The sequence below is a fragment of the Haemaphysalis longicornis genome, unplaced genomic scaffold (assembly GCF_048455015.1).
Source record: "Haemaphysalis longicornis isolate Haplotype H1 unplaced genomic scaffold, Haemaphysalis longicornis Haplotype H1 scaffold_9, whole genome shotgun sequence".
NCBI lineage: Eukaryota > Metazoa > Arthropoda > Arachnida > Ixodida > Ixodidae > Haemaphysalis > Haemaphysalis longicornis.
In genome coordinates this window covers 142,515,347-142,540,988 of record NW_027526460.1, presented here as the reverse complement: position 1 = coordinate 142,540,988, position 25,642 = coordinate 142,515,347, and the positions used below count along the sequence as shown (strand labels likewise).

At 49.6% G+C, this 25,642-nt stretch overlaps 1 protein-coding gene and 1 long non-coding RNA gene across 2 annotated transcripts in view; both read right to left on the bottom strand.

Annotated features, from left to right (window-relative positions):
• Positions 1 to 8,380: 8,380 nt before the first annotated feature.
• LOC144152143 (uncharacterized) lies at positions 8,381 to 9,704 on the bottom strand. Its single transcript, XR_013319075.1, has 3 exons — positions 9,383 to 9,704; positions 9,241 to 9,316; positions 8,381 to 9,174 (listed from the first exon to the last, which is right to left on the bottom strand). It is a non-coding gene; the product is annotated as an uncharacterized LOC144152143 (long non-coding RNA).
• Positions 9,705 to 20,395: 10,691 nt separating this feature from the next.
• The window catches only part of Mrps31 (mitochondrial ribosomal protein S31), a 34,413-nt gene continuing 29,166 nt past the window's right edge, over positions 20,396 to 25,642 (bottom strand). Inside the window, exon 8 of the mRNA XM_077685541.1 lies at positions 20,396 to 20,887. Within this exon, the coding sequence (XP_077541667.1) occupies positions 20,607 to 20,887 (281 nt within the window). The 3' untranslated portion in view covers positions 20,396 to 20,606. The remainder of the gene's footprint in view (positions 20,888 to 25,642) is intronic.

Below are 25,642 nucleotides of genomic sequence, written 5' to 3'. Positions count from 1 at the left end.
CCCTCATTTCCCTTTTTGTAGACCCGTCTCTGGGTGCCCACTCTGTCACCCTGGTAGTCCACCGATTGCCATTTCGCCACATTACGTGGCCAGCCCAAGTCCATTTCCTTTTCTTTATTTGAACTGTCATGTCAATTCTTCTCTAGTTTGTTCTGTGATCCATGAAGCTCGTTTCCTGGCGTGTTACTCCGATCATTATCCGTTCCGTGGCCCGCTGAGTCGACCCAGGTTTTCTTTCAAGTTCTTTAGTAAAGCGCCAAGTTTCCGCTCCATGTGTCATAACCTCGCATTTATTCCTCAACATGTTCTCCATGACTTGCAGGCCCGGATCGTATCGTCCTCAGGCTTTCACACCTCTCCCGAAGAGGACCGCGTTAACACGCGCTAGAACCCGTGGCCAAGTCCAAAGCCAACGCCCACGCTGCGAACCCACAGGGAATGCTGTGCTCCCGTAATGCGATGATAGCTCCATCGGATAGACGCCGGTTTCACAACGCGAGGAACCCAGGTGCGATATCGAATACCGGAAGCGTTTTTGAAATGCAGAGCATTTTTGGGGCTCGCCTTGTCGTCGTAGCTAACTCACTGGACCCAAGGAGAACTACCCGGTGTTCCGTCGTCGGCTTCGAAAGCCAAGCGGTTGATATATATATATATATATAGTCATAACCATTCCATTCGAAACTCGTGAACCGCTGGCGCTAGTAACGCTCATTGGGTTGGTTTTTACGACAGTAAGCGCAACACCGGCACGTGCGGGAGGAAAAGCAAGCACACAAAATTGGCTCCAATCCACGCTGTGAAGGTGGTTGAAAAGCAAAGCTTTAAGCGACACCCACAACAATTGCTCATGCGACGTCACTTGAATTCACACACGTGGCTCACAGTGAAACGAGAGATTCTGCTAGCCGTTACTTGGAATTCGCGGGAGCGGCGTCCCGAATGCAGCAGCGTCGAACACGGCCGGGCTACAGCGGTCGAGCTCGACCACGGGCGGCGCTGAGAAACGCGCTTCCGTGACGTCGGCTTAGGGATTCTCGCATTTGTCGTCTGCTTCACTCGGGCTCGCTCTCATTGTAGTTTCTTTGCGCGCGGTTGAGTTTGATGCTTGTCCACGCGAGATTTTGTTTGCGCGTAACTTTTTATCATAATAAGACTTAAAATCGCGTACACTAGCTCAGGGCGTGATTTAAAGTGCAGTTTTTGTTACCCATTCCTTGCGAAGCCGGTCCTACGCGGAGCGCGAAGACTCGGAGCTAGGCGTCGGCCCCTGTACCCAGCAATCTTTCGAACAAAGGGAACAGTACGTCAGCTATTAATAACCGACACAGCGAGAATGCAATACCAAAACAAATTCCCAGATCGCTGGGGCTGTCGGTTTTGGCAGAAGGCATTACGATTCCCGGTAATCACATGTAAGGTAAAACATTTTTTGCAACCTTGCCGAACGCTCGAAAGTATTGTATCACATCACTTTTCGTTGTCATATCATGAAAGTATGCCGACATGCCCTAAGGGCCGTAAAAAAATGTAGGTGGAGTTCCAAATAACCTACTGTGTGTATAGATGCGTGCTGGTTTTATACCAGGCTTCTAACCAGTACGGAGCCTTACTGAGCAAAACGAGTCGCGTGTATGGTAAAAATACAGTAACACAATGTTTTTTCAGACCTGGAGGCATATTTCGGTGCATTTCCCACAGCTATATCTTCACAATTATCAGATTTGCATTAGAGTAAAACTGCGCACAAGCGGAGGAGGAGAAGGAGGAGGAGAAAACTATAGTTGAACTGAAATTGAACTGGTTACTGGGCGGCCTCCTCAGCCCAGGGCAAGAGAGTAGAAGAAATTTTCTTCAATTAATAGCTACGCCATCCCAAATAGGCCAGGATATGTTCTTTATGCCTGGAAGGGTTGGAAAACAATAAGGAGCTGCTTGGACATATTCACCGGTTTAGGTTCTTCTAATATATGCAAGTATACTATTTATTGCGTTCGTTAGCGAGTATACCAAGCCTTCAACACCGTAATCATGTCATAACTGTGCGGGTTGGGAGTCGGTTCGTTATGATAACGGTGGTTACGATAGAAATTCGAGGCACAAAAGCCGCCTTCTAGAACTCTTTACAACGTTGTCTGCGCCGTTTCGCAGTGGCGTAGCAAAAACATTTTCATTGCATTTGCATGTGAATAAACGTACGTTGCAGATATGTACCATCTTGCAGGCATCCATAACGAAGGCCAATTTATGAAGAAAATACTGTATGCCTTACAGCCCGATGAAAATATCCACACGAACGCTGTGAGCCTCCCAAACACTCCCAAACTTCATAATAAGACGTTTGTGACGGTGCAGAAAAATTAATGATTGGGCACAAAGAAAACATTAATCTGATACAACTCCACAGCAACAAATGAATTAGAAGACAGCCGTTTTAATTTCCCCTGTGTGATGCGCGTGTAAGGGCCCGCTGCCTGGTGCGTAGCATTAGACCGCTGAATCTTCAAGAGCATCTGAAAAATACTTTAGGGAAGCCTATGCATTTGGATACTCAACGCGGAGCTCTGAGCACTGAACCTCGCGAATATGCTAGAAAGGACGAGTTACACACGATCATCTGACCGACGCTCTGAAGAAAGTTGTTCTCGCTCTCCTCGTGCATTGCAAATATGTGCGGGATACAGCTTGAAATTATTCAGAGGTGTCAGAAGCGTGTAAAATAACTGGATTACTGGAAATACGCTTTTTAATGCAGTAAAGCATCAAAGCGGGAGATTTGTAGCACATGCACTGTTGCCCTTCACAAGCGGAGTGTAGCAGACGACAGCGGCGCGAGTCCCTAGGCCGACGTCAGAGCCAGGGGGCGCCACTCAAACATCTCATCGCCAATAGCCCGGCCGTGCGTCGGCAGAAATAAAATGGAGAGGAGAGTCTTTTGAAGGGTCAGACAGCGGAACCTAGCCATCCTGATGTGCTAGCTCGGAGCCCTCGGAGCTACACCACCGCGCGACGCAAGTGTAGACACCGAAAAAATTCGGCATGTGGGCTTAGCGATTCCCATTTATACCGATTTAAACTCGTCAGTATAGTAAGTTTGAGAATTGCGAGAGAGCTGAGGGAACTTTGATAACCGCTATTATCAGGACTAGTTGCTGCTCCTTTTGCCTTTTGTACTGCATCTCAAAAATTTAGAAAACAGAGTCCCATTCGTGGCAAGTAGTGCGCAAAAGGTATCGTTTCTGTAGCGGCCAGATGTATGTATGTGGTCTCTACATTTTGTTTTCCCGCCCTTCAAACCAATCCTTACCGTATTTTTGCCGTACGACCACTAAATTCCGCTGGGTCAGGGTCACCCAGGAGGTGCTGTCGAGCAAGTTAATCAATCCGTGCGAAGGGAGCGCGCAATGGACGCGAAGCTGCGCCAAAACAGGCCCAGGGCAGCCGTCACTAAAGCAGACGACAAAGCCGTACCGCAGACGTGCCCGCCGGCAAGCAGGCACCTCCGCGCGGGGAACACTGGGTAAATCTACAGAGTGCTCTGTGAGTAAAATCCTCCCTTCCCCCCGTCACCGCCGCCGCCTCCGCCACGTTGGGAGTTTATTGCCCCGCACGGCGCGAAAGAACCGTTGGCTGGTAGAGGTAGAAAGCTTTGTTTTAAAATAACAGAACTCCCGCTGGCGCAGCTTCAGGCAGGGGACGCGCGAGCACTGCGAAGGCGGGAAATTAGATTTGCATTGGGTGGTAGCAGTGAGCGGATAACGGCGCTACAGCCCATTATGGCGAATCACTGCTCTGCACTTCCGACAGCTTTCACATTCAGCGGAACGGCTTTAACTTTTTTTTTCTTCATAATTCACAGAACATTTATTGTTCCCTACCGCTGCTAACCCGCACCCCTCGGGCCTGTGGGGTGGCGGGCCAGTGGTTCAGTTGCCTGTTTCACAGCGTAAAGGTCCCGGGTTTGATTCCTGGGACTACTAAGAAAACGTATTCAGGGAAGGTTCAATTCCCGGGACCTCTGGGACATTTTCTTCGAGAGGCTCGGGGTTCTTGGGTACGACGCACGGATTTGTGTCTGCATAAATAGCTCTGCTGTTAATAAATAAATGTAGAGATTAAGATGGAACAGGGTGGATTAAGGTTGATTTAAACAACTTTGTGACGAATTGTGACAACTTTGTGACTTTGTGGTTCATGATCTGTTTACAAGGATAAATATTTTCTTTTTTTCTCGCTACTGTACTTGTAGTTTCCTATTTTTCCAAACCCAGTTGACTCTGTATTTTCAGTACTGTTTATAGTCAGTACATATAGATTACATATTAAATAAGACGTCGACCACAAGAGAACAAAAAACAATGACGTTTCGGCCCAAGGCTCACAAGCCTTGTTCGACCCCCCGAACGGGAGCCTTAATTGTTCAGAGTGTGAACAAGGCTGCCGTTCGGGGGAAGGGGGGGGGGGTGCCGAAACGTTTTTGTTTTTTGTTCTCTTCTGGTCGACGTCTTCTTTATTATGTGTTCTAATGTCATTCGCGGCAAGCCGGGCGTCCGTCGAAGCCTCGATTTCATATTAGCATATATAAACCTTGCGTGTTTTGATTGTGTTGATTTTTGTAAATATTGGCCAATGCCGCTTGCCCCATTTCGCACCGGGGTGCTGGGGCTAGTCAAGCTGTTCCACGGCTTTTTCGCCGGCTCTTTTTGCGCAACGTGTTTGTTGTTTTTTGCGCAAGAATAAATAAATCAAATCAAACTTCGAAGGACGTACGACAAGCTGAGCGAACGATTCATATATGAAAAACTGCGCGAAATCCATGCACTTCAGGAAAGAAAACGGACAACACGGGCGCACGGTTGTTCTGTCGACGGGTGTACAGGCATATGAAAGGTGCCCGTCATAGAATGACAGGTCGCTTTTAAGGCCAACTGCACTCAAATTTACTTTGAACGTACAGTGCGTGCCACCAAAGCAACTGGGACCCGTGAAACCAATGAAATTAACCATGTCCCTTGAAATGCGTGGTTAATTAATTGGAAGCGTTTAAAATCGCTCCGTCGCAGGCGACGCTGTACATTTGCCGGCGGATCGCGCAAACAGCCATGCAGCGGAAGTGACACTTCAGACGGCCCTGCGCTTTTAAATGCGGAGCATTTCTTACGCTCGCGATGTCACTCGTCGATGTTGTCGGCGCCGTCTCCACGCTCCCTCCGCAAGTGCGCGTCTTTCCCCCGTACCCTCCTCGCTCTCAACAACAGCTGCGGCGGTGCGGCAGGAGCGCGTCTGCGCGCGCATGCGTCGTAGCTGCCCCGTGCGCCTCGTCGCGCTCAACAGCAGCTGGGGCGGTGCGGGAAACGCGTCTGCGCGCGCATGCGCAGTAGTTAGCCTGTGCGCTCCGTCGCGCAGCAGCAACTGCGGCAGGTGTACACGTGATAGCGGCGCTAGCGGCGTGCCAGCTGCGTGATAACAGCGCGGGGGGGGGGTTGTGGAAAGGGCGCGCGCTTGTATACGGAAGTGTGCGCATGCGCGTCTCTCCCCAATACTCCTCTCCCGCGACAGCGCGCGCAGCAGTGTATATAAGCGGCGGATGCTCGTCGATGCTCGCTCCCCCGTTTCTCCTGCCCCATCATGGAAGTCGGCGAAGTAGAAGCGATTGAAGCAGCAGTACCACCAACAAGCAATAAAGACGAAACCCTCCCCACATCCAAACGGTAACCACAAACTACCCAAGTACGCAACGTTCGCGCAATGCAATCACCCCTATGCGACGCATTTACTCGTGTTCCTCCCGTGGGGAGATACGGGCGGGCGGGCTTTTTTCCTACGCCCAATAAGTAGAACCGGTCGAGCTCCGCTGGGCCATTACCTCCTTGACAGCTGCCTAGGAGGGCTGCGTGCGCCCATTCTTGGCGAAGGCGAAGCGTTGCGCGCAGGTTCACTCCAGCCGGCGGTCCGCATGCGGCCGCTCGCTCGCTTGCTTCTTTCGTTCGAAGCCACATCTCTGGTATTTTGTCATAGACGGATTATTGCGCCCATTCATGCGTACATATCAGAGACCAGACGCACGTCCTGCTAACCAGGTCAAATTTTTAAGTGCGAATGCACTTTATAAGCGACCCCGAACCTTCCGCCGTCCGCATAGCAACAGCTGCGGGTGCGCGCGCTTTTCGTCTTCCTTAGCAACGGGGGGAGATGGGCGCGCGCTGCCTGGCCGCTGACATGGCACATACCCACGTGGGAGATTGGCCAGGAATAAGTGCGAAGCCTGAATCGTCGCGCTCGCATAGCGCCTCCTCTCCCCCCTCGCCTACTCTCCTACAGCCCCTTTACTACTCTCCAGCTCGCAACACCCTCTCTCGGCGCGCCAGCCTGGCCACTACACTATATATAAAAAAAAACAGCCTCCGGCGCCAGGTTTCGATCTGCGGACTTTGCGGCCGCAGCGCGCCGCTCTACCGACTAAGCCACGGACGCGACGTTGATATCAGTGTTAGTAACGCGCCTTATATCTTTAACGCATTCAAACTACGTCGTCAGCGGCGTGCGTTGGCGACTCAGCGGCGTTATAGCGGCTTGATAACTGCGTGGTGTACACGTGATACTACAAACCCGCTAGTTCTGTATTCTCTCACGTTACTGCGCCTCCTCTCCCTTCACTCCGGTCGGCGCTTCGCAGCTGCGGTGCGCTGCGGTGCGGTGCGCTCCTCCTCTCGAACATACACGTTAATTCACCAAGATTTCCGCAGAGGGACAAACGAGGCGTGTTAAGCCGAACGTGATCACGAGGGGGTGTTAATGTAACTAACGGGCAAAATGCCACCAAACTTCAACAAACTCCCCCTCATAGCATCACCCCGTGCTTCGCACTTCCTCATACTCCCCTTCGGAGAAATGCGGGGGAATTTTTTTTAGCCTTTTCTCCCAAAAATGACATCATTCACTGATTCTTCTTTAGATATATTACCGAATTATATATATAATTCGGTAACCGTTTCCCCAATTCCTACAGGCTGATTATATAGGGACATGAGGTGGGCGTTTTAGCCCCAAAAAGCCACCCCGTTTCTTGGCCAATCCCCCACGTGGGTATGTGCCAATAGAAGAGGAACAACAACAGCTCGCTGGCTGGGCCCGCTGGAGCGTCACTTCAGCCTGGCCGCGCGCTTTTGCCAATTTCGGTTTCAAAATCTCCGATGTTTGATGGTCGTTTGCGCCGCGTATACGCCTCGAGCGCGGCCTGTAGGGGCGCCACTGAAATCCCCCTAGCGGCCCGTTTCGAAAGCAGGCGCTGGAGTCCCCGGCTCGGTCCCCCCGGTCGCCGTTGCTTTTGGCGCTTGTTCAAGACAGTGATTTACCGTTTGTCCGCGTTAGAAATACCAAATAACGTGGAGCAGGCACTCTGTTTGCAAGCGTGGTGTGTTCACGAGAGTATAAACGTTTATGACGCGATCTTAGTTAGATATATATGAGCGCCGGGCGTGTGTCACAGGCCGGCGTCCCGAAGCCAGCATTTGCATGCAGCTGATTGCAATTCCGCTGCCCTGAAATTTAGTGGCAGTGTCTCCGTAAGCAGTGTTTCCTCCGATGGTCATGTTACGGCCATACACACTATGATGTAAATCGACTTTGTGCACTTACAAAATCCAGCGGAGCACTCATGCCTGACAGCACGCAAGTTACGCCTGCCAATATCACATAGCAGATATTGATCAGTACCATGCAAAAGCCAATGCGGCATTAATTTCACAAACATTGTACCAAAGAAGTACGATGGATAATGCAAAATTACACTCCGGAGTCAGCACACGACGACAAATTTAATGCTAGCTGGGTCGTCTTGTCCCGAGGTGAGCGCTCGCAAAGATTCATCTGTTACATTTATCCTCCACGAGAAGCGCGAAGACGGGTTTATAGAGTAATCCGCGCCCGCGACCAAACTCTTCTTCGAAACATCGTCATATGACACGGGGAGACTAATCTAGCGTAAACCGAAATCAGAACCTTTATCAGATACGACACTCTTCCAACGAGCCCGTGTGTACGAGATTTCGGCGCACCCCAGCAAACCATAAAACATCTTGTGGATGTCCATTCAATGTAACTTCCCTGATATCCAATGTGCAGAGGATATTCGTGAACGCCCACGTTATGTCCACAGGATATTCAGGCGATGTCCCTATTGTCTCGGAATAGACATCCACAAATACTTTCGTCTGGATATCCACAGGATGTCCTTAAAATTCATGGAAACTTTCTGTGGACATTTCACAGATATCCGGACGACATCATATAATGTCCATTTGATGCCATGTGGAGGCATTCTCAGGACCTCATACTATTATTATATAACTATTTATATATTATTATTAGTGACATGAAACCACCCCCAATTTTTATTGCAAAGAAAAATGGTATTTATTTCAAAATCATTTCAATATCCACCAGATGAACCTTGCTGGAAGTTCAAGACCTAGAAAACATTAAAAAAATAAAAACAGCACAAGTTAAACGCTTGTTAAATAGCTATTATTGAAACAGCTGGTTACACCATTCTGCCTATTGAAAGAGTGACAGGCTAAAAGAAAATTGCAATCAACCGGGCGGGTCAAATACTTTACATACAAACTCACCATCAACAGGCGTGCATATATGAATCGTTTCTTAACTGTGCAGCTAAAATGAGACAAGAGAAAAAACACAGCAAAGATTTCGGCTTTTGAATAAAAACAGTGCCAAATAAACAATGTGATTCAACTTGAAGCCGTGAAAACTTAAGCAAAGAATAAATTTTAAATGTAATAAACCCACAAAAGATTTTAAATAAAAGTTATCATGAAGTTAAACAGAACACCAGAGAAAATAGGAGCTGCCAGAATACCTAAGAAGCAGGCCGGAAAAGCAAAGGTTTAGTCTACTATACTGCATGCTAAAATATTACGCAAAAGAAGGCACGTGCTTGGATTCATGTTCACGTCTTCTGTAAATTTGCTTCTGAGAAGTTGGGCGCCAGTTGAAATCTTGTGTTTGATCCAGAAATCTTGTTTCTTCAGCAGAAAGAGCGGCAGCAAACTTCGCTGCAGCGGCGGCAGAATATACATTTGAAGAAAGGGAAAAGGAACGAAATGCTAGGTACCCTTTTTGGAATGGCAGAATCTGGAGAAAACGCTAGTTGTCCTGCTAGGAAATGTCGTATATCTTGGTTAGCTTCAGCTTATTGCTGACATTATGATAGTTTCTTACCTGCTACTGGAGACGTTGATCAAGGGGCTGGGACGAAGTTTTTGTGATGTATTCACTGGCAGTCTCAGATGGAAAACTGGAAGAAAATACCAAGCAGTAATTTAGAGTCGCGAGTAGCATCACAATCGCAAAGAAGAAATACCTTGAACAGAGATAGAAGTATACGGCCGGGTCCTTGAAGTGAAGCCGATCGGTGATCTGAGAACCGTGTGGTGCAGCCGAAGACAGGAACCGAACACAGCCGTCGATTTCCCGTCTCTTGAGACGCGAAGTCCTTCGAGCAGTTCAGTACGAGACAATTGTGGTCACAACAGGCGAGCAAAGAGCGAGTGAGCGACCGAAAAGCGCGGGAACCACGGGAACCCAGCTCCCCGTCGGAGAGGGCGAGGATGGTTTCCTCCGGTCCTCCTCCTCCTCCACCGCCGCCGCTTTTGTCAGACGATACGCCAAGCAAGTACGGAGAAGCTGCGCTCGGGGGGGGGGGGGGGGGGGGGGGGGGGGGGTTGTGGCGAATGCACGGCACTTGCTTCGCGCCCTCTACGACACCCCGGCATACAACCCCCCACCCACCCCCCTCCTCGCCCACTCCATAGCAAGTGGAAAAAACGCGGCCGTGCTTTCTCGCGCAAACCCTGCCGCAGCCCAAAACGAAGAATCTGACGCCAAGCGCGCGCCGGCTCCCTCCTTCGAGTCCTTCCCCCCGAGCACGGCTTTTGAAGCTCCTTTCATGGCGGCCGAGCTCGTGTGGGCCATTCAAAATGCAAAAAGAAAAAGTGCGCCCGGGGCTGACGGCATCACATAGGGAGGCGAAGCTAAAGTTTGCCGGGCGAGGGAAGCGCTGCCCTCTCCCCTCCGGGGGAGTACGCCGGGCCGGCGGCCTATTCGGCACGTGCTTTTTTTCTCTGCGCGCGTTCTGCATTTCTCGCGCTAGGAAGAGGGCTGGGTAAAATTTTCTTTCGACTTATGAAAGCATACACATTAGCACGTGTCCAGCAAGTTCGGTTTACACGTAGAGTAGCTACTGAGTTCATTTTTGTCGACGTTTGTCTTGTCGTCTGCTACAGACGCGCCGCCTGCTTCCCGCCGCTCGACCGGCAGACTGCCCCGACGATTTTAAGGGGGGAAACGCGTTGTACGGCAATCGTAGGCTGCTCTTTTCTTCTGCAAGGCGACAGCTGTTCAGCTGGTCACAGCGTACTTTTCTCTTGTTTGTTACTCCCTTCGCGTGCTCGCGCTTCTGACATCCGGAGTTTCTGGACTGCAGAAACACTGACGCTTGCAAGAAATGTAAGATAAACGTGATTGATTATGGTTAATATGTTATTTCTTACTCTTGAAACAATCAGCTGCATCTTATAAAAACGCAAAGGCACACGCTAATAAGGGGTGTGCTGACAGCGCCGCATTTCCATTTTACTTGTCCTTGAATAAATTTTTGTTTGCAATGTTTGTCACCCGCTTGGAGTACAAGTATGGGTTAGCGAACTTAGCGTGACAGTTCGCGGAAACAACAGGACAGCTTGTGACGTATAACTTTTAATTACTAAAATATACAGAATTTGGTGTATACCTCTTTTAATTACCAGTATTTCTAAATGTGGGAAAAAAGCGAACAACGCAGCAATCCCGTCCAGAACACAAGTCACAATGACAAGATGGACCAGAGCTACTACAGCCAGGTAAATCGCTAGAAACTATTTTTTTTTTCACCCATGCAAAATGTCAACCTATTGTGTTATATATGGACAATATCGAACGGCACCAGCTAAACAACTCCGAAGTTCATTTATTATAGCGGAAAACAATCATTGGCAGCATGCATTAAAAAAAAGTGTAGCGGGGAGGACTCGTTAGAACACTAGTTGGCATTTTCAAAGCCGGGTAATGTAAACTGAAAGCACACAGATACAAACAAAAATGTGTCAACTTATTTCACCTTTCGAACTGTAGTGATCCATGCTTACCGTCTATAATTTTGGTGCGCTTTCGCGGGGAATATGCCGAATTTAACAAATGGATCCTCTTCTTTCGCCTTGTTACTGTCGTGGCAGCTGACCATGCAACAATATGGGGGGTTTGCTTCACTTTCAGTTAATCGTTTCCTTTCGGGCGAGTGAGGAGTGTTCCCGCCGCCCTTTGTACGTGCTGGCTTAAGTGGCTCGCGCAGCAGGCGGTCGCTTTCTTCGCATTCGTGAGTAGAGGGCTGGATGCCTCAGGCGGTGCGGGAGACAGCGCGAGCTGCGCGTGCACTTGTCAGACGCGGAGGAGCGGGCCGGGAGGCGTCTGCTTCACAAGAGCACTCTTTATCCTGTGAAACCGCCGGGGCGCTCGGCCGTTCGAGCGGCGCGTAGCAGACGACGCGTCTCTAGCAGACGACAAGACATGCACCGGCAAAAATGGACCCAGTAGCTACTCTACGTGTAAACCGAACTTGCTGGACACGTGCTAATGTGTATGCTTTCATAAGTCGAAAGAAAATTTTACCCAGCCCTCTTCCTAGCGCGAGAAATGCAGCACGCGCGCAGCGAAAAAAGCACGTGCCGAATAGGCCGCCGGCCCGGCGTACTCCCCCTCCGGGGAGAGTGCAGCGCCACCCGGCGATCGTTCCGGAGCCTATACCAGGATATCGGAAACGTAGTCGAGAGGCAGCGCTCGCGCCATCTTGACTTTGCAACTTCCACTGGTCTTCCGGCACCCTCCCTGCTCAATTTGGCCTCCAACTTGTCTCTCCCGTCCTAAAAAAGAACAAATCTCCCAAACTTTTCTCCTCTTTTCGTCCTATTTCACTCACGAGCGCTGCCTGCAAAATTCTCGAATCAATGGCGCTCGCACGCCTCGAATTACCAGTATGTGCGAATCTGCAACTTGAACCCTGAGCAGCAGACGGGTTTTTGCCGCCAGCGCAGTGCCATGGATTCAATTGCTGACCTTGTCTCTGCACTAGAAAACGCGAAAGCTACCAAAAACCATGGCCTTTGTCGTCCTTTTGGACATTCGCAAAGCCTTCGACTGCTTACCCCACGAGGCTATTCACGATGCAGTAAAACGCTGCAAAATTACGCGGCCGTAACCCTCATCTCCACCGACGTTAAAGACTGGACGAGGCCCGCCACTCCATCGCGCAAGAACTAAACAAACAACACCCAGACGCGTGAGTTGCATCATGCAATGCACCTGCTCGCATCCAAAGCATCAAATTTGGGTGACAAGAATCCTGCCTACTCAGCGGGCTCCATACTGGTTCCGTACTCATGCAGGCTGCGTACCAGTGCTCGAAGAAAATGAGAAATGAGAAAATCAACAGTCCCGCTTGTTCTTCATCCACATAAATCAAGCAGCCTAAAATATATAATCCAATTCCCGAATCAAACAGAAAGGCAACCAGATTTCGCTCAAATTCGAAATCAAATAACTACCCGCTCTTCATTCAAAATATTAGTTAGAAACGGGCCAGAAAATATTTCGAAGCTTAAGGAAAGACGGGGATGAGGGGTAATTTGAACTAAGACACACTTTGTGTGGCTGGGGCCCCATATGTACACCGCGTTATGAATGCGAATTCTCAGTGTAAGGAAAAATGTAACTTTGTGGACATCCTAGCAATATCGCGTAATGATGTTCTACTAACACACCTGCAGTGATATCGCATGGATGTCCGCAAGCAGATGATCTTGGGTGAAACATTGTATGGACATCACATGAATGTCCTGAAATGACATTGGATATTGTGACCATTTGTGGATATCCTATGGACTTTCGTGGTTTGCTGGGACGTTAAGGATCTCCAGGTGGTCAAAATTAATCCGGAGCCCTCCACTACGGCATGACTCATCGTCTCCGTTGCGTCGGCGCGTTAAATCCTGCAATCAATCAATCAACTCTTCCAACGACACCTCGTATCGCTTGTGAACTGCCTACCCTGTATTCTTCAAAAAATGCGTCCGCCGAGTGATCAGCCGTTCGTTGAAGGCGAAAAACAAACGAAAAGTGAACACGCAGCGATTGTGTGTGTGATTACTAAAAACGTTAAAACGGTCATTCGTTGATTTCGCTCCGCATTTGTAAACAACGATAGTTGAGCGTCCTCCTCCCCCCCATATGTCTAGCGATATATCACTGCATTTCGCATCTAGTTGGTCTGGTGGATACTACCTTGCTCAAACAAACGTCTTTAGCATTTGAGAAGCTGCACTCGGTTTTTTTTTCATTCCCGTACGACTATTCTATCTAGTCCTGACTTGCAGACTATTGATTTTCCCGTGGTTTCATTAACATATACCTTGGTTCTTACTATAAGGCATGAGCGGGCACATATCTGACACTGCACATCGTTTGAGTGTATTAACATTCTCGCGTGGCTTATATTCCCATAAAAGGCACAAGTTTTTCTCAGCTATTGGGTTATCACATCCCCGAATAATATTGTTCTACGACGTACATATTCGAAGCAAAGCCGCATTTGTTGTCTGCGCTGCAAAACAGTGCCAATATGAGGTCTAAACGAGGCGACAATAAATAGAATTCACTTGTGCTGACGTGTTCGAAGGTGACAGCGGTGATATGCTGCTACCGTCGCCGACGCCCGCAAGAGCGGCCACGAAGCGCGCAGAGCCGCCTCCCCGCGGGTAGCTCTTGTTGGCGTTAGCGCTCTACCAAGACGCAGCTGTTTTTTAAGTGCACTTTATAAGCGACCCCAAACCATCCACCGCCGGCGGCGGCGGCGTCCGCAGTGCTCCTCTATATTTAAAAAATTCCCCCGCATTTCCCCGAGGGGGAGAATGTGAAAGTGCGAATTAATGCACGGTTGTCGGCCTGCTTGCGGCGCTTGCGCTCGGCCCCCGCAGCCCACCGCCTCGCCGCCTTCTCTTCCATCTCTTCCATCGGGTTTGTAGTATCACGTGTACACCACGCAGTTATCAAGCCGCTATAACGCCGCTGAGTCGCCAACGCACGCCGCTGACGACGTAGTTTGAATGCGTTAAAGATATAAGGCGCGTCACTAACGCTGATATCACGTCGCGTCCGTGGCTTGGTCGGTAGAGCGTCGCGCTGCGGCCGCAAAGTCCGCGGATCGATGCTGTTTCTTTTTTAAATATAGAGGAGCACTGCGGACGCCGACGCCGCCGCCGACGCCGGCGGTGGATGGTTTGGGGTCGCCTGCGGACGCCGACGCCGCCGCCGACGCCGGCGGTGGATGGTTTGGGGTCGCTTATTCGCACTTTATAAGCGACCCCAAACCATCCACCGCCGGCGTCGGCGGCGGCGTCGGCGTCCGCAGTGCTCCTCTATATTTAAAAAAGAAACAGCATCGATCCGCGGACTTTGCGGCCGCAGCGCGACGCTCTACCGACCAAGCCACGGACGCCAAGCTGATATCAGTGTGAGTAACGCGCCTTATATCTTTAACGCATTCAAACTACGTCGTCAGCGGCGTGCGTTGGCGACTCGGGGACGTTATAGCGGCTTGATAACTGCGTGGTGTACACGTGATACTACAAACCCGATGGAAGATATGGAAGAGAAGGCGGCGAGGCGGTGGGCTGCGGGGGCCGAGCGCAAGCGCCGCAAGCGGGCCGACAACAGTGCATTCGCACTTTAACATTCTCCCCCTCGGGGAAATGCGGGGGAATTTCGGTGGCTTTTTTAAGTGCCCTATACGTGCAGTTAGCTTACAGACGTCACCATAACAAGTTGTTTAGTGCGGGAAAAGGCAAAGAGAAGCGAAAGAGAACCAAAACACTGCATGACCGCCTATCAGCCACGCAGCGCTAATCCCGCAAACGCCGCGGAGAAGCGGCAGCAGGCGGCGCAGCGATCGCGAATCTCGAGGCGTATACGCGTATTTAAGCTGTCATATTTTGTACCTCGTTGTATTTTTGGGCAATCTATGCGGAAATAACGTTTTCAAGAGGTTGAACTTTTGAGTGCAGTTGGCCTTTAAGTGTCCCGATAACTTTTGTTTATTTTATTACCGCTACAGGTACCACTAGTTCTTGTGACAATTTTCCGCAAATTCGGGCAGTGTGCTAGGGTTCGCCCATCGCCTCCTGTATTTTTCCAATGCCAAACGCATCAGCCCGATAGCGGCCAAACAAGCCCTTCCGTTCTACTCCGACCACTCTGTTTCAACCTATACTTTAGTGACGACCGATTAATGTCGGGCCGCCGCGTGGTGGAAAGCGGCAAAGTTGGCGAAACGTGCTCCGCCGCAGTGCCGAGTTTTCTATCGCTGGCGAGAGCGCCGGCCGTTACTTGGACAATCTCAAACATCGATTGCCTCGGCAATCAGGCACAAGCCGCTCTTGAATTCAGTTACCATCCGGTGAACCCGGTTAAGCTCGGGGCCCCACCTTACACGTGGGCACTGAAGGAGTCCTACTCCCTCTTACTGGGCAGCGGGCGATGCGTTTGGCATTTGGGCGATGGTTCGTCCCAGGCGTCCCGGCGCATGCATAATCCAAGGCAAACCCCTGCCAATCCTACTGGTGCTTCCTCGCAATTCTCGTATTGGCCGCGAGGGCCACCACTCGAGAGGCCGGCGCTGCGACCGTAGGACCCCATTCCTATTGGCCTTGAGGACATACCGTGCGCCACCTACGAGTGACGTCACTTACAGGACGCCGGGTTGTGTAGTCGTCTGCTAGCATGCATTTACTGTGCTTGTGCAACCGCTTTTTTTTTTGTTGTTGTTGTTGTGGCTGCCTCCTGCCCCCTCCATGTGGTTTCAATGAGAATGCTTCCCTCTGAAAGGTGGCAGTTCACCAACCGACCATACCTCGTTCTACTGGCCAATCTCCGTTACCTCCATTGTTTGCCGCACCATGGAACGCGTTGTCTCAAAAGAACTCACCGAATACGTGAAGCAAAATTCCCTCCTTTCCCCATACCAATTCGGCTTCCCACCCGGCCGCTCTTGTGCATCACCACTCACTCTAGCAGTCCACATCCTCAATGACCACAAGGATAGCAAGGTACCCGTTAGTCCTGCAGATCGACTTTCATCAAGCCTTCGACCCTTCTTGCTGAACAACTTGCCCTCTTTGGCATACACGGCAACCTTCTCTATCGGTTCACGAACTTCATTGCCCACCGCCAGTTTCAGGTTCTTTTTCGTGGCTGTCGCTCAGAGTGCACAGCACTTCACCCGGGTGTCCCGCAGGGCTTCGTCCTTGGGCCAATGTTCAACATCTTCACCAATGACATAACCCACAACCTTGAGTCCATGCCTGTACAGCACGCTGACGATGCCACCTTCATCCAACCGACCTGAACCTCCCAATCTCTTCTTCCCTTGCAGAACGACTTGAACAAAATTATTTCCTGGTCTAATCGTAATTGGCTCCCGCTAAATCTCTCAAAATGCACAACGATGATCTGCTCAGCCCGCCGCCCACCCAACGATGAAGATACTAGCCATGCCACTCCCGCAGGTTACAGAGATAAAGCTTCTCGGGGTCACCATTGACAACAGGCTCTCTTTCAGTGTACACACGGATGCCACCATTGCCCGTTCACGTCGTCTCTTTGCATTCACCCAGCGCACCACCTTCGGCGTTGGACCTGTCGCCCTGCGAACACTATTCACAGCGCTCATGCTTCCCCAGTTGGAGTACTGTGCCCCTGTGTGGTTGCCGCATCAGGCCTCCCGTGTTGCATGTCTCGCAAGTGTACAGAGGCGCGCAGCATTTATCATCCTCAGGAGGTCCTCCTGCCCCGACTGTTCTTACTGCGATCACCAAACACCGGAGCTGCTTCGCGCCGTCGGCTGGCCGCCCCTTGCGCAGAGGTTGGACGCTGTATCACTCCTGCTGCTTCTGGCAGTCGTTGGCCCTCTCAGTGCCCCCCACCCCAGCCGAAAAAAAAAAAAAAAAAAAAAAAAAAAACAACATTTGGAGGCTCACTTGCACCTGCCAAAAACACACGTGGTTCAATTGGAACCAATTGGTAATGCACATGGTTCCAAATAAACCAAATATGTTTTCGGCAGGTCCAATTGGGCCTCCATTCGTCTTTTTTTCGGCTGGGACCCATTCACATGGTATATTCGTCGCACCAGGACTGCCAACCTGGCCCCCATCTTTGCACACACAGTGTACCACCAAAACTCCGTCGTTCCGCGAGTGGTCAGCTTGTGGCGCTCCCTCCCAAGTGCGCACAGGAGTCAACCTGCCACTGACGTAGATGAAGTGAGGAGCCTCTGCCGCCAAGCAGTGTGCCACCTGAGAACGGTCCACTGAACGACTGAATCCACTCTCTCTCTCTCTCTCTCTACATCCTCTTCATCCTCCTCCCCCTCCATCCTTTTCTTGCATTGTAAGGTCGATGTGCTGGCCCCTCGGTATGGGCCTTTGGCTTTTCCAGCACACCCCAGCCCTCCCGAGTTGAAATGAAGTATTGTTATTGTTATTGCTACACAAAAAAGTGGTCTACAGACCGATTAATCTGGGAAAGTTACTCGCTTGCCTGGATTATTCGACAAGCGACTAATCAGCGACTCGCTTGTTCCCGACGACACCACTGTGTCTAGGTAGTTGCTACCATTGCCACAGCTCGTACGCAGCCAGCTAACGCCAAGGACGATGCAACTGATGCCGAGAAAAGTATACGGCTAATTCATTGTGAAATACTTGCGACGTGACATGTACGAGAATGTGTGTGCAATGAAAAGGGACCTCTTAACAGCGATGGAAACTTGCCACTCAGTTGTGATCTCAGTGCACGCCCTGCGCGCATTGCCTGGTGAATGAATGACTACGTGAGAATGGGGAGCGGATTGCATCGCCGCACATGCTCAAAAGCGCTGGTACCATCTGCAGTTTAACTTAAGCAGTGCCTATTTCCCCTCCAATGTTGTTTTTTAATAGTTATGCCCTGATCTAATAAACGATAACTGCCGTACTCTGTACAGCAGACATGTTTGCTTTACCAACAACTTGTCCGCAATGAATTAATGGTGTGAACGCGAGTTTTCAACGCCTTTCAGTGTGTTTAGACATGCCTATGTTTACTTTTCATTAGGACTTCGCCATGAGAATCTACAATTGCAACGTAGGCATTTGTCTGCTCACTGTGAGCTTGCCTTTATTTAGCATCACGTTCGAGAACTCACAACTGCTCACAGAAGGCGAGGCTATAAGCAAAACACACCCTGCATGGTGAAATGGGGAGATTTAGAATAGGGGAACCAAGCATTGGAGGCCCCCAAGAAGTTAAGGGAACGCAACACGCCCACGCGCGACTAGCTTAAGAAGGGCCGTCTTCTCAAATAGCTCACAGCCAGCTTCGAATGCTCGGATTCGGATGTTGGGAACTGCAGGCTTAGTGTCGCGGCAGGTATTTCATTGCTGCTATCGTTACTGTTGTGAATGATAGTCCTTTACACAACTTTTCACCCCACTGTCACCCCCTTTCTTGAATGTGGAACTTTGTATCTGCACTGATTACCATTTCAGCGATCAGTAATCAATATACTACCTGCTACGGCCCCTGCCGATTCTTGCGCACAGGTATTGCCATCGTTTGGCTGCTCGCCGCGCCGCGAATGAACGGCTGGCAATGTCGAGACCGACCTCCGCGGGCGCTCGGCTTAGATCCCGCCAGATATTTGAGCATCGCTTTGAAAATCACAGCTGACGACAGTACATAGCACAATTCTTCACCGCACTAATGTCCACTTTCGTGAATGTAGATTTTTCCGCGATCAGTGTGATTTTTAAAAGAAGCGAAAAGGTGCTGCTGCCGTGCTCTGCATCGGCTGAAGCCGCTTCGTGGGCCGTGCGGGTAGGCACAGCGGGCGTGTGTCAGCATTTCTGCGAGGAGTAAACGCTTCATGGGTTCCTGCTTCATCCATTTCTTGCATACAAGTGAAATCTAGAAACTTAGCTAGGCGATTGTCGTAGCCTACAATGTTGCTCAGGGAAATGAGCTGAATTACACCCGGTTCGGTCGCATACGTTTGCATACACCACCATGCTCAAGTTGCGTGCGGGCAGGCTGCCACAAATGATAGAGTTATAAGCCCTCCCGAGGTCAAACAATGCTTCGCACACTGAGGATTAACTTCAAACACTGAGAATTAACCCGAAAATACACATCGAAAGTGGGTCCTAAACATGCACTGCAAGCCAACTACGCAACAAGGTAGTAACGGGGATCCTGCAAGTGACATCAAAACGATTGCAGCGCCAACCTCTCTAGTGGTGGCCCTTGTGGCCACCACTAAAGAAACATCCCTTTTCGCCACCTTTTCAGCCCCTACCAAGAACTCCCTGTGTGTCCCTCTCTACCACTAGTCTTGTGGCAGCCGCAGATGCGTGCAAATATCCCAAGCAGTTTGTGTCCCATCACATCCATGTTCCCCTCCATGGGAAGGACAAGTTTCCCCAGCTGTGAATACAAGACATTATGCCAGGCCAATCGTCATCTATGTAGCTTGCCTCAAGTCATAGTATGCTGGGCAATAGGATTTCTTTTGCATTGTCGTTATTTCGTAGCAGCATCAAGACGACGCACTCTCTGAACAGTGGTCATCATGTAAAGCCAGCCGCATTATTTGTTTTTTCTGTTTCCACCTTCTAGTCGGGCACAGCTGCCTTGTTTTGAGTTAAAAGTGGAGCATTTGCTCGTTCCGCCTGAGGTCGCACCTCACCAGTCTATCTTGAGCGATAGAAAAAGAGTGCAGCGCGCCTGTCACTTACCTGAATTATTCTGGTTTGATTGGAAATAGTCTCGATCTGATCGCTTCCTTCTAAAAAAAAGAGTGTGCTCATAGCATAAATAAGGGCCCAGCAAACATTGTGACATTCCGTTTGCCAATTCTTGATGGGACACCTTATTCAGTTGGGCTGCTACTTGTGTACCTGCTGCTTGTATAACCATTTTTCCAGTATTTGTTTGCCCGATAAACTTTATGCAGTGGGTAACATTCAGTACAGCACATTGCCCGTATCAGATAAACTAAGCCTCAGTGCAGCAATAAACGAGACAAACTCACTACAGTGTCCCTTTAACGTCACTATACGTCTGTCATATGAAAGACCGCAACATCTGCCCATTAGAACAGTTTACGTGAGTGCTCGATGATCAGGAGGTAAGGCTGCCACTCAAGCGGCATAAAACCAGTCAGAGCAGGGACTCGGCGGCCAAGCCTCCTGTAGGCATCAAAGAAACATTTTTACTGCCTTCAAGCAAACTTTGTGCTTTAAAACCGACAAATGCTAACATTCCTTCACACTGCCCACAAATTTCCACTGCCCCACAAGAAGACAGGCTTGTGTTGTGGCAGCAGCCGATCCCATCGGGGCCCACTGCAACACAGATTACATGAAGGGCCTCGAAGGCAGCAAAGAGGACACCAAAATGCCCCTTTAATTGCGTACGGCGGCCTCCTCTTCCCCCTGGCCTGCGGTGAAGAAAGTGTGTCCCTCGGGCAACAGCCCCGAGGCCTCCAACACGGCGGCCTTGTTCCGGAAGTACTCTCGGAACCAGTGGATGTGCTCGCGCTTTCGCTGCACCGAGATGTGTGGGTTCTTGGACAGCCCCACCAGCACCAGCTCCATGAAGTGGCGGATGGGGCCCCGCTCTGGGAAGTCCGCTATCAGCTCCTCCAGGAACACGTGCTCCGCAAAGCTCTCGCAGGGAGGCAGGCCTGTGGGTGGGGAGGACAGGCATCAGAGGAGCGCTTCCGACCACCACCCATCTACCCTCAAGTGCAGCCACATAGCTACGAGAGAAAGCTAAGTAGCTTTCTCAGAAACTTCGCAGTTGAAGAAAAATTTGTCCTAGATGAGGGCAAATTTTTTCCAAGAAAGGTGTGAAGCTTTATTCAGCTCATAGCGGTGCAACTGTACTTGAGGTGGATGCTAAATTTCCCTCAGCACAAACTTGCTCCATCTCCTTGGGAGCTACCCTTATTAAAGGAGTACTGACACGAAATTTTCGAGTTACGTTTTTTTTCCGCTGCTATGCGTGCCTACCAGCCCACTAATTATAGAATGACACATTAGACGGTCGAGTGCAGCGTAAACATTAATTTACGGCGTCGTTTATTCGTGTCAGTTTCAATTTCGACAAAGCGAACGCCGAGCGGCCGCCATGACAGGAGGTATCACGTGAAGTCACCATTCTTGCCATACTGCTGCCTCTCTGGACGCGCGCGCGAGCGAGCGCACACGCGACCAGACCGGCCGAGGTTTTCGCCGTCCCCACAGGCCCGGGCAGCATGACGTCAGTCCCAAAACCATGACGTGTACACACGCTGGAGCAGCGCGCGCTAACCACAGCCAGCGCGTTGGCTTCTTCACGGGAGCACTGACGCCGGCAGTTTGGGGCAAGTAGCAGATGATGTCATGTCGGCCTGCTCTGGGCTTTCTCGTGCAGGCGAAGATTAAAATGGATATAAAATATGTTACGCCTAACAGTTGCTGTTGAAACTTGCTGGGAGATATCTCCTGATAAAAAGGAAGCATTTTACATAGTTATCTCAGCTTTGAAATTCCGTGTCAGTCCTTCTTAAGGAAGCACATTGGTCTCTGGGGCAAAAAACGGCCAAAAACTCGCTTTCTGAAAAATGGCATTTTCAGCATCCGCGGCCATTCTTCTATCAGTCTGCAAATTTCCCCATCAAAAGGCACCATATTTCATTGTAAATAGCATTTTAAAGTGCACTCTACAGCTCAGTTCACGCAGAATTTGATGGTGAAACGACACTTTTCTTGCAATGCGAAGCTAGCATATTGCCCTCAGATATTCCGGCACCTACAGCAGGTACAACTGTAATTTTTTTTACTTCTGATACCTAAACGTGTGTGAAATACAGTGCTGGAAACAAATTTTTCAAATGGAGGCTTTGGAAAATTATGATCGTGTTCAAGTGACACCACCTGTGAGCCATGCCTCGCAGAGCACGGAAGGAGTGAAGTTCAGTGTGTTGTAAAATGATGAAAAATTGCTAAATCGAAAATGTTCTTCCAATATTGTATTCTTTAGTCACTTGCCTGCCTAGCCACGGGGTATTCGCCATTCTGTATGGCATGGCTATTTTGGAATTGTGACCCAAAATAATTGCAATTATTCATTAATTATCTAAAATAATAATCAACTTGCAAGAAATCTTATTGCAGATTTGAAATCAGCACAAAAAACTCCATAATACTGGGCAGTTTTATTAAAATTGTTTAGTAAATAAAAAAAGTAGCTCTAAGACCAGTCTGCTCCCTTAACTGGTTGCCTAACGACATTGCTATTTGGGTGGGTATGGCAGACTTATCAAGGTATGATGTTTAAAACTAAGGAGGGCAAAATCGATAGAGGGAAACAAAAAAGTCACAAAGCAGGTGGCGCAGACAGGTGTCCAGTGAGTAGGCCAAAACAGCAAGGAGGAGACACACTTCAAATGGGATCAACACACCCAAAGGAAGGTGGAAGCGCAGCACAAGCGAAAATGTGAGCCATGGATGTCACGGCGTGTTTTATCACCTGTCGTTACAAAGAAATAAACCTTGCTCACAAAAAGAAGAAGAAGAAAAAAAAAGATGAGATCCCTTTAAGGCTGTTTCTAGGGGTGTGCGAATATCAATTTTTTTAATTTCGAAGCGAATTCGAATAATAAAAACAAAGTTCGAATCGAATCGAATATTTTTCGAATATTTTTCGAATACGAATACTTATTGTTTTTTGTAAAATTAATGTTTTTACCATCTAGAGACACAAAAACTGCAACTTTATTGTACAACAAATCACACAAAGTAAAATTAGGAATTACACAATACCATTGCACTCAACATATTAAGGTCTGCACTCACTTAAATGTTAACATGGAGAAAGGTTAACTGCTTGACATGTTTGGGGAGCAGTGACAACCTCCTGCTCGTCACCACTTTACCAGATATCGAAAACAGCCGCTCACTTCAGACACTAGTAGCTGGCATGCCCGAGCCCGTGCACATTGCCGCGCGCTGACACAGTAAAATCTTGATGATACTAATCTCGCGGGACTGCGAAAAATATTCGTATCATCCGAAATTCCTATGAACCAACACAGACCAAAAAATTTAGCACTGAAAAACGTTTTCTTTTATTTCTTTTCCTACTTTCGCGTGAAGAAATTCGTGATATTTTCTGCTTTTTTAACCCCCGTGGCGCAAAGCAGTCCTTTCTGGAGCACGTAAAGCTTCGCACTCGTCTCCTCACTCGAGTCGCTGTGCCCAAGCTCGCTACACGCCGCAACAGCCAAGCGGGAACCGCATGGTGCGTTTTTGCACGCGATTCGCTCGCCTCGGCTCTGCGAGCGCTGTATTTTCACGCCCACATCGACAATTTCGCGCCCGCGGTAGCGCCTACCTCGGTCAGAAAATGACGCACGACGCGCGCGGCAGAATGGAGGAGCCTGACTACTTGCGATGAGATCGAGACAGCCGGCTTGGCTCCGCCGGAGATGGTTAGGCTTAGCACCCCGGCAAATATTTTATGGGCACTTTCACTAGCGGCGCGGATTTTTTATAGTACCGTTTTCGCATGCATTATCAGCTCCTTTACCGCACAAACAACTTCGTGTCTCCCTTGAGCCGTATTTTAAAAAGCGGTTAGAAGCGGTCGCTCGAGCGCCCGCGCCACTTCGCGGCTGGAGCCGACGCCATGTTGACGCCGCCGCCCGCGCCGCGCGCAGCGTGGGGGTGGTTTCGAGCCGGTGTCAGCGCGTTGGGCGTGCGCAGAGCGTTTTCGCGAGCAGAAAACAACAGCCCGGCCGTTTCTGGAGAAAGAGTGACAAACAGGGGAGCGAGAGCCGTCACTTGCTCGTTCGGCAGTCGGGTTCCTCGCCGGCTCGTTCGCATCTTCCGCCAGGCCGCGCAGGTCCGTTCGTAACAGCCGAAATTTTTCACATTGCAAACGATGCAATTTCGCCGGGACTTCTCGGAAATTCGTATCATCCCGAAATTCGCATCCCCAGAATCGTATCATCGAGAGTCCACTGTAAATAAACACCGGTACAGACACACTCTGACTTTTTTTTTCGATTTGGGTGGTTCGAATATTACGAACAATAAAAGTGTCGTTCGAATCGAATCGAATACCAAAAAATTCGAATCGAATATTCGAAGTTTCGAATATTCGCACACCCCTAGCTGTTTCAGATACGGTTGGATCGCTCACAAAAAGAAGAGAAAGAAACAGATGAGATCCCTTCGAGGCTGTTTGAGGTACGGTTGGAGGGGATGTAACTCACTCACACCACTGCCAGCAAAATTTTTTTATTATAATTTTTGTGGGTTTGTTGCACCAAGGCCGCACCTGGGCTGGAGGCATGCTGTAGTGGAGGGCTCCGAATTGATTTCCACCCCCTGGGGATCTTTATCGTGTGCCAAGATCTCAACACACCGGCATTTTCGCATTTTGTCTCCATCTGAAAGCAGCCAACCCGCCACGGTGGTTCAGTGGCAAAGGTGTTGTGCGGCTGAGCACAAGGACGCTGGTTCAATACCCGGCCACGGCGGCCGCTTTTCTGATGGAGGTGAAAAGCAAAAACGCCCATGTGTACGATATTTTGGCGCACGTTAAAAGATCTTCAGGTGGTGAAAATCAATACAGAGCCCTCCACTACGGTGCACCTAATCGCCTGCGTTGCTGTGTCGGCGCATTAAACCCTACAATCAATCAAATGAAAAGCAGCCATGGTGGCAAGGATTTAACTTGTGTCCTTGGGCTCAGCAGCACAGTGCCTTAGCCACTGAGCCACTACGATGGGCACTATACCAGCAATGAATGCCAACTGGGGCCCTAACACTTTTGATGCATTTCGATGCCAGGCGTGAAGTGGCCTCAGCAGTGCAGGTGTTGAAAAATGAACTCTCTGTACCGGGACAGAACTCCATGAGACGCTGATGCTTGCACAAGTCAGGCTCACAGTTCATGCCTTGCATTGCCCTGTACGCTGACTTTCCATGCTACAGTCAAATAAATGCTCATAAAAAAATCCACCCTTGTTTTTCTCGTGGCCTGAGGGAGTCATTTGCCAGAATAGATCGGCCACCAAATGCCGCGCCACAAAAAATACGCCTAGGCTGCTCACTTCAATAGTAATTTGAGTAACCTCAAAGGGACACTGAATTGTAAAAGCAACTTGGCTCATATCGGAATACCATTACAGTGTCGTGAATACAAATGCACCCTTCGCAGCAGTTACTTATTAACGAAGAAAATGCCAAAACCAGGAAAACAGGTGCCCCACACCCCATACACTTTCCCGGCCTATGATTTGTGACATCACAAATCACCAATACATGGTAAAACCAGATTTGTGGGGCTCCTATAAGCAGTCTTACTTTCGCAAAGCACGTGTTTTTTAAAGGACGCGCGCCTCAAGTAGCAAATATAAAATGGGATGCCTCCACACAAGTGGAACATT